This window comes from Triticum aestivum, chromosome 4D (genome assembly GCF_018294505.1).
Source record: "Triticum aestivum cultivar Chinese Spring chromosome 4D, IWGSC CS RefSeq v2.1, whole genome shotgun sequence".
In the NCBI taxonomy this organism is placed as follows: domain Eukaryota; kingdom Viridiplantae; phylum Streptophyta; class Magnoliopsida; order Poales; family Poaceae; genus Triticum; species Triticum aestivum.
The window spans coordinates 315,777,331-315,786,699 of NC_057805.1; the positions used below are offsets into that span (position 1 = coordinate 315,777,331).

General features: G+C 48.7%; 1 protein-coding gene across 1 annotated transcript; it reads left to right on the forward strand.

The window, feature by feature from the left end:
• Positions 1–5,534: 5,534 nt before the first annotated feature.
• On the forward strand, positions 5,535–7,545 carry LOC123099952 (transcription factor MYB2). The gene is made up of 2 exons (XM_044521964.1): positions 5,535–5,909; positions 6,409–7,545. The coding sequence occupies exons 1-2, from the start codon at positions 5,753–5,755 to the stop codon at positions 7,209–7,211; spliced, it is 960 nt and encodes a 319-aa protein (XP_044377899.1). The 5' UTR covers positions 5,535–5,752; the 3' UTR covers positions 7,212–7,545.
• Positions 7,546–9,369: the final 1,824 nt, after the last annotated feature.

Below are 9,369 nucleotides of genomic sequence, written 5' to 3' on the forward strand. Positions count from 1 at the left end.
AAAAAAGTGTTTGCCAATGCCGCAGCAGCTTATCTCGCGTGCAAAGCGCAACTGAAGGTCCTGGCCGTGTTTGGCACCCACACACTACAAATCCGCCCCTGTTTCCCCCTAATGCGTGCCCATTCCTAGGTATATAATCCCCTATCAGCAGTCGTCGCCTACACACTCCCACCACCATCGCCCCCCTTCGCCGACCGCCACCCCGCCAACCCCCCCCCCCCCCTCCCCCTCCCTTCCCCATCGCCGCAACACTCAACCCCATCGACCATGTCGGTACGGCCACGCCCTCCCCATGGGCCTTTCCTCGGCAAGACCGAAGATGACCGTGCCGAGGGAGGAAGGGAGGGAGGGAGAGAGAGAGTCTTGTGAGAGGACGTGGGACTACTCCGAGTGGGTCGAGGAGGACGCGTGTCGAAGGGCTGAATAAGTCGTCGGCCACGCCTGCATGCCCGCCGCCCTCACCTACTTTGACCGTGTGTCGACGGCCGCCTGGGCAGAAATGATGCATGTTTTTTATTCAAACAAATACATAGAGTATTTCGCATATCCTTTCATTTGGTAAGAGAAATGTCTATGCATAAATAGGTCTCCTGCAAGAACAAGAGCCAAACGAATAATGTAGTGTAGCGATCAGTGGTCAGAAGTTCTTGGATGCATACGCACTGGGGGTCACATGAAGACAGCGAGGATGGACATCGATCGATATCTAGCACAAAATATGAAGAAAAGAAACCCTACAAGTGGCAGCATTAGCCGCAGCCGCAGTTGGGGGTCAACGAGCACGTCGCTCCAACTCAGCAAACACTTTGAGCTTTGTTAGCGAGCCACTAGCAGTCCAAGCACAGCCTTTCATTTCAATAGACAAAACCCGGGCGAGCTGGCCACGAATCCTACCATACCATGCCATGGTACCATGCACGGCCTGTGATTGGATCAGGTCTCGCTTAAATCCAATCGGATGTCACGGACAAAACCCAGACCAACAATAGTATACTACTCGTCTCTAGCACCGCAGCAGCCTGTCAGTCGAGCTGAATCAAACCGGAGTCCCCAGAACACACATGCCGGCCTGACCAATAAGCAATAGCCATATCAGACGGACATGATAATATCTCGAATAAAAAAGGGAAAACCCACGGCACCTCCATGTGTTGAAAACACAGCACACAAGAAGAATACAAGCGGGGTTGCCAAAGTTTTCAACTCCGGGTGTGGAATCTGACCGCACATCGCCCCCCTTGTCCCTCGAACCATTTTCCCCGCTTATACATGGCGCCAAGTTGGGGTTTTAAATCATTTCACACAGCACCGCAGCAAGGAGCACCGCCGTGGAGTTGACCTGTAAACCCAATAATTTTTTGGGCGACCCCGCCCAATTAATAACGCCACTGCTACAGCCGGAGCGTTCGGCCTTTGCGTTCGTATGGAACGTTTTCACGTCTTGACAAAACTGGTGGTTGCGCCTGTCAATTCTGCGGTGCCGCGCTCATCTGTCGGAGCACGAATCCGAGGGGGAAGAAAAAGGGTCAAATTTCGCTCGTTTCGCTTAGATGCTGGTATGGTTTGGGCGGTCGTACGTGCTGTAGTTTGTAGACTATTATGCTGTGCACGCTTGAAATACAGCAACACAAGTGTACATCAATACGTATAGCTGGCTGCACGTGTAAACTCATACTGTGGAGGTCTGTTGGATTGTTGTGCCGCCGCGCCTGAAGCTTGGGGCTACAACTCGCTGTCCGACGAAAGAAAGAGAGAGCCCTACCCCTGCGTACATGTGTTTATTGAGCATCGTGTGCGGGTCTTTCTCGGGCGATCGACCGGGGGTTTGGGATCTTGTGGGTGATGATTTCGCGCAGAGGACTTCGGTACTCAAATCGAAGAGTCGGTGATTCTGACATGTACACGTACCGAACGTTTCCGCTTAGGATGACCCAAAAGATCCCAACAACGAGCCCCTGAACTAGATCGCTCGGTTTTGCGCAAAGTCAACTTCTGGTATAATCTTCGTCGACCGACTGATAGGTACAGTAAAATCCATTGGCACAAGTAATCTCGTCTTGGGTTTTGATATGGACGTCCCGTGCAACAACAAAAGATGAATACTGCTTCCGTTTCGAGAGAAAAAAATACTGCTCTCTTCATCCGAAATTACTTGACGCTTAAACAGATGTATCTAACGTAAGGAAGTAAGTATCGGGACATGATACTTTTTTTTTGCGGGGAGTATCGGGACATGATACTAATGTCACCTACGTACAGAACACATACAACCATTTGTCACCGGCAGACGGTTTCTAGCCATACACAAATAAAAACCACATGCAACAACAATAAACAACGTCTTTTTTAGTTGTTTGTAAAACATTGTATGGGCTGTTGGCAGAATTCGTTGATTTTTGTTTTCTAGAAAATTAGCAAAACTGCACAATGTACATCATGCCGTAGAGCACCTCTGACCATCGTGCCAAGTATAAAAATTGAAGGATGGGCAGACTCAACCACAAGGAAACTAAGCATCTCCAGGTTTGATTCTTTTGGCACCTCGGTTCGGCCGTTTATGCTTTTACCTATATAAAGGGTGGCGAAAGCTTGTTATGCAAAAAATATATAAATTTTGGCCTTTTGTCTCATTTTGCACCACTTCTTCGAGTCGCGGTTGGCCACGGCACGAATTCTATGGTGTTTTGTTGTAGGTCGGCCTAGAATGTTGGTTATTGACCTCCTGGATTAATAATACCCATTTTTAACAAAATGTCATCACATTCCATTCTCTTGTTATGAGGATAAGTTTGCTTACGCAATTTGTGGAAGAAGGCAATCGAGATATTGAAATGTTTAAGCAATTTGAATGTAAGTAGAATTGATTGTGGGTCAATGTCTTGATTGGCTTTTGATGATGTGTTGTTGTACAGGCCAACACTATTTTGTATGCACTTGATACTTACTCCACGCTCAAACTAGAGTTGTCTTGATTGGAGTACCATATTGTTGGTTATTTGGAAAAGTGGAGCAAAAAGTATGAACATAAGAAATTGTATGAAAATAATTCCACGGTAATATGTTACTCCAATTGTATGAACCTATTGTTCGCTATTTGGAAAAGTGGAGCAAATTAGTGACCTATCAATGTTGTCTTATGAAAATGTTGATTAATTGTAATTTGGACCACTTCCGCCAATTCATTGAGCCATGGGCCACTTTATGTGATTTTTGACTTAATGAGGAAGCCCTAGATGACATTCGATGGAAGCACACGCCTAGTGGCACCTATTTGGTGGCGGTGGACTACATTGCTCAATTTCAGGGCACCACTCGGTGGAAGAGGATTTGTAGCACATGGGTGCTCCACCCCTCTACATGGACATTAAGTTAAAAAAACCGAGAAAATTGAAAAAAGAACTAGGATTTTGGGATACCAAACTTGGGTGTCCGATCTATTTCCGTGTGAAATTTCATGAAAAAAATACCAAGAAACGTATCCGTAGCAAAAAAGACAGAAAAAATTCCTATGTTTAGAAGAAAACACTGTTGGATGGATTTTTTTCGGACAGTATTGTCTTCGCCACATATACATTTCCTGATATCTTTTTTTAAGAAACTTCACACGGGAGTAGATTGGGAACGCAAGTTTGATATCCCCAAAATTCAGATTTTTTTTTGATTTTTTTGGCAGTTTTACATTTAAAATTTGTATAGGGGTGTGAAGCACCCAAGAGCTCCTTTGTGTTTTCCACCACTCGGTCTCCTATATGGAACACACAATATAGAAGGCATGGGCGCCTTCCAAAGTGAAAATTTTCACTTGGTTAGCCATCCAAAATCGGATTTGGACAGCGGATAGATTAGCCAAATGTGAGTGGCCGAACTACAGTCTCTGCCCGCTAGGCAAATGTGTTCAATAGATCACATCACATCTTCTTTACAAGTGTCGCTACACGACTAGGCTATGGGGCATGATCAAGGACTTGCTTCAGATTCAGAATATTGATACTTTTGCTTGGCAACTGGTGCGTTCCACCAAAGATTGGCGTGTGGGTCCGTCAAATGCTAGCATCCTAACCCGCAAGGCCGTCACCTTGATTTTCATGCTCACCTCTTGGGCCATTTGAAGGAAAGAAAACGTACATGTGTTCTGTCAAAAGAGCATCCGGCCGACAATCCTTCGTCGTGAGATTAAGAAGGAGGCGGCCCTATCACTGCTTGCCGGGGCTAAGAAGCTAGGGCAAATCATGCCGGGCGAGGGAGGCATGGCTGTACTAGGGGGTGTTGTAATGTTTAATTCTCGAGGGTTTGTAACACCAAAAATCTCTATTTTGTTCTCCTTTATTCATACACGAAGCAAATCTTTTGCCTCTGTTTCAAAAATTATATATATAGTTTGGCTTAGTAAAGTATTATCCAATAAAAAAAGGTAGTGATATTTTTGTGAGGTCCAAACTGAAGTAAAATTCTTCATGTTTTGCAGAATCAGGATATTATTATGTACCGAAAGTGCTTTTCTGCTCCCGAGCTCAAATGAGCTCGGTGAATAGTAAAACCGAAAAAAGTTAAAAAATTCCAATTTTTTTGGAAGAAACATTGACAAAAGTTATAAGAGCGTGCAAAAATCCATCCTGAAATCACATTCCTGTAAGGTGTGGCAAAAAAAAAAACAAATTCAGTGCTTCAAAATACTTTTGAAAGTAGCATTTTCAGAGTACTAATTTTTTTACCACGCCTTATAGAAATGTGATTTCATGACAAACTTTTGCACGCACTTAAAACTTTTGTCAATGTTTCTCCTAAAAAAAGTTGGAATTTTTTGATTTTATTTTGATTTTACTGTTCACCCGAGCTCATTTAAGCTCAGGTGCAGAAACTCTGCGTCTTCCTAGAGTTTGTGTAGGCTCGATACTTTTTCCCACAATTGGTACACAGACAACTTAATTATGTTTCAAACCTTCAAAATCCCGTGAAAATTGCAGAGGCAGTGGATATTCACCCTCTTTTTGGAGAAGAAAAAAAAATCCCGCGAAAATTCTCCGACCGAATAAGCAATAGTAGTGATCTAACGCTCTTATATTTTTTTTAGGGAGGGTGTAAACACGAAGTAGAGCTGTCTACTCCTGGCTGGCAAAAACGAGATCACCCTGGCTGTCACCCAAAAGGGAAGAGAAGGGAAGAGGTCCACAGCGCGAGCGCGTGGCCATCGTGGCGTAGCGAGTGCGAGTGAGCTAGTAGCAGCACTTGAAATGTAGGCGAGTCAATTAGTCAAACTCGCACGACTTCAAATCCGTGTACGCGAGCGCGAGCCGGTTTAATTTTAGCTGCGTGGCCAATTAGCCCGGTAAATATCCCACCACGCCCTCATCCATCCCTAATAAAGCACGATTAATTGTAGTACCCTAAACTTTTGGCTTTGAAAGATAGAATAATCCAGGCCTAAACTAATCTCCGTATTTGCGGCGTGCTCCCCCACATGCTTCTTCCCAAGTCCACCACAGCTCCCCCACCTCCCGCTTCCCTCGCCGCCCGTCTATATAAGCTTCCTCATTCCTCTCCCGCCCAATCCATCACCGCATACTCTTCTCTTCTCTTCTTTTCTCTTCCCCGCACAGCAGCACTGCCTCGGTCTCGAGCAAACCAAACCAAACCAAAATCTCCTGAGTTGTCCTCTACGCGAGCAAGTGTGCCAATCCTAGGCTCGCTCGCCTGATCAATCCTTCGCGTCGCCAGCTTCATCTCGAGGCGAGGAGGCGGACGATTTGAACCCATGGATATGGTGCACGAGAGGGACTCGAGCAGCGAGGAGGAGGTGATGGCCGGCGACCTCCGCCGCGGGCCGTGGACGGTGGAGGAGGACATCCTGCTCGTCAACTACATCGCCGCGCACGGCGAGGGCCGCTGGAACTCGCTCGCCCGATCAGCAGGTAGGATAATTGCACTGCACAATCCAATCCATGCATGCATGCTACTCTTTCAACTGCTAGCTAGTACTCCGTAGTAGATTGGTTGCTTGCATCATTTTGTTTCCGCCAGACGTGAGGCTTAGATATTTCTAGTATATCATGGAGGGGGAAGCAACAAACCTGTCGCTCTGCATCACCATGCTAATATATGGAAACAGATAGCTACGAACCTACTGCCTGATTTGTCTAGCAGCCGCCCAGCTAGCCGGAAGCTATAGTGAACGAGAGAGAGAGATGTGGGGAAGAATTTTTAGTGGTTAGCTTTATTCCCGGCCATAGGGATATTTATTACTAATCTCTCCTCCATTACATCACCCGTCTCGTCACATACATGCTCGCATCGCATCCGCATCCGCATAAGTAATCACCAAGTTGGCGAATTTATTACTCCAGTAGCTAGCACTGATGTGATGTTCCATTCATTCCATGTGGTTAATCTTGCCTTGCCTTTGCGTACCAGGTCTGAAGCGCACCGGCAAGAGCTGCCGCCTCAGGTGGCTCAACTACCTCCGCCCCGACCTCCGGCGCGGCAGCATCACGCCGCAGGAGCAGCTGCTCATCCTCGAGCTGCACTCGCGGTGGGGCAACCGCTGGTCCAAGATCGCGCAGCACCTCCCCGGCCGCACCGACAACGAGATCAAGAACTACTGGCGCACGCGCGTGCAGAAGCACGCCAAGCAGCTCAAGTGCGACGTCAACAGCCAGCAGTTCAAGGACGTCATGCGCTACCTCTGGATGCCCCGCCTCGTCGAGCGCATCCAGGCCGCCGCCACGGCCGACGCGGTGCAGACCGCCGCTGACACGCCCCTGTCGTGGCAGCACGGCGCCGACGACGCGCTCTACGAGTCACCGGAGCTCCCTGTCGATGCGTGCTGGCCAGCGGAGTACGCCGCCGTGGCCGGCGGGCAGCTGCCCGACGCCTCGGTCGCGGAGCTGTCGAGCACTACTACCGCCGGCTCTTCCTCGCCGTCCACCACCGACTCTGGCGCCGGCGCCCAGCCCAGCTGGCCTGCAGCGGTTGACGGTGCCGAGTGGTTCACCACCGCCTGCGACGCCTCCAGCGCCGCCGCCACCATGTGCGACACGGACCAGCTGATCCAGCAGCAGGCACCGTCCCAGCTCGCGGGAACGTGGACGTCCGAGCCGCTGCCGAGCCTCGGGTTTCCCGAGCTGGGCGTCGCGGACTTCGAGATAGGTAGCTTCGACGTGGACAGCATCTGGAGCATGGACGACTTGTGGTACACGCAGCCGCAGTTCGTGTGAAAAGTCAATACGGTGGCATGGAAATCCACAGCCGCGACGGTGCCCGCGGGGCGGCGTGCGGCCTCCGGGTCCGGGGACGCGTAGCAGATCCAGCGGAGGAAAACGGATTAGAAGAAGGAGAGGAACCACCTGGGACTGGGAGGATTAAAACAAGATTAATTTACCCTGCACGTGAACATCTCCCGGCCTGTTCTGCTCCAGTTCTGTGCCGTCCTCTCCTGTGTTAATTTATTACTACGTACAAGGGTAAAAAGATACGTAAAAGTGTAGCAGAAGCAGATGATCTAGTGTTAGCTGTGCCGCCGTTAATTATGCGATGTTCCGTTTAATCTTACTCATTCTTTTTCGAAAAGTCTAAGCCCAAGTGTGGGCGCTTGCATCTCGCCCACACGTGTGGATCCGCGTCTGTTTGCGAGCGCACGAATCTTGACATGTTTCTAGTGCCACGTAGGACTGGGCTGGTGTGTGGGCATTCACCCGGTCGCCCACACAGCCGTTTCACCACACAGAAGGGGCTGGTGTGTGGGCGTTCAGCAGTTCGCCCACACGGCATTTTTCACTCACGCATAAAGGGCTGATGTGTGGGCATTTGTCATCTCGCCCACACGCCCGTCTCATCTCCCACACCCAAGTTGTCACTTGCCATGTGTTTTGCAGTGTACATGGCAACTGCCGTAGTGTGCTTTATAAGCAGGTGACAACTCTTTTTTTTTTACCCGAACATGTCAGTTGCCATGTATTTTGCAGGGTACACGGCAACTGCCCTAGCATGCTTGTAAGCAGATGTAACTCTTTTTTTTACCCGAACATGTATGTTTTGCCATGTCTTTTTGTAGCGCTACACGGCAACTGCCTAGTATTAGTAGGTCGCAAACCCCTAAAGTTTTCAAATCATGGCAACTATAGTAAACCAGAGCATACATGACAACAGCCGTAGTTGCCAAAAAATGGCATCTGGAACTTTTGACATGAGATGACAACTGCAGTTGAGCAACCATGTCAACTGTAGTTGTCCGACATTACAACCGTAGTTCAACGACATGGCAACTGCAGTTAAACGAACATGGACGAGGGTCTGGACCATGGCAACTGCGGGCACGCGGTGACTGTCACGCGGGGCGTGCGGGACCACGAGGTACGAGGCCTGACGTACGGAGCGTGTGGGCGTTATCTATTTCGCCCACACGCACGCGTGTGAGAGGGATCGGGAGGGAAAAAAAGAAATGTGTGGGCATTACTTGTTTTGCCCACACGTAGGTGTGACTGTTCCTCTTATACTCCACACAAAATGTATGAGCAGACCTTCCTAACGTCCACACGTGTGGCACTTATCGGCGTCTTTTTTTGAGTGATTACTACATATAAGTATAAAGGACGAAGTATATGAAGTGAACTGTTGACAGGAATTGTAGTACTGTATTTCTAGAAGTGGTAATAAAAGCAATGCTCCGACGTCAAGTCATGGTTAAATTCGTACTGCGAGCATAGCATTCCGCCCATTTGTCGCCGCTAATTGTGATCCTCGCGCACTTGAATTCCAAGTGACGAGAAGTTTTTTCTCCTTTTTCTTTTTCGCTGCGGTTGTTTGCTATGATTACGATGACGGCGACCGCGCTGGGTCGATAGATTTGTTTATGCCGACATGGATGTTTTATACCAGAAATTCAGTACGAGCGGTGCCGTTACATCAGCGCCAACAGTTCCCAGATGTGATCTGCATGGCCGCTGCATTACACTTGTTGTCCTCGTAACAACTCTTCCGTCGTGTTCACACCCGGCATAATTCTTTCATTACAGAGAGCGGATGAGTAGCAAAGCAGAGCTCATCTGATGAATCCAAGTGCATGCCGAGCAGATATGCTTGAAAATTCCAGCACTAACCGCACGGCACGCGCGTGATCAGGTGACGAGTTACTCCAGTTACAGTCACTAACACACACTTGCATGATGCGGCTGCGTAGTGGGCCGGGCCCTGTCTTCGTACGGGCAACGAGAAAAGAAAACCAAGTGAAGGAGAGGAGTGGCACGATATTTTCCGTATTTTCACACTGCATTTCCTTTCTTTTTCTGAAAAGGAAAAGAAAACTCTGTCTAAAAGGCAACTCCTGGGAAAAGCTCCCCGCGCGCGATTGTCGTGGCTGGGCCGACCTAGCAGAGC

What these genes read in the sequence shown, in the direction of transcription:
- LOC123099952 (XM_044521964.1), top strand. Translation starts at nt 5,753, where the DNA reads ATGGATATGGTGCACGAGAGGGACTCGAGCAGCGAGGAGGAGGTGATG. An exon ending in CTCGCTCGCCCGATCAGCAG is followed by an intron (nt 5,910 to 6,408) that starts GTAGGATAATTG and finishes TTTGCGTACCAG; the next exon opens with GTCTGAAGCGCACCGGCAAG.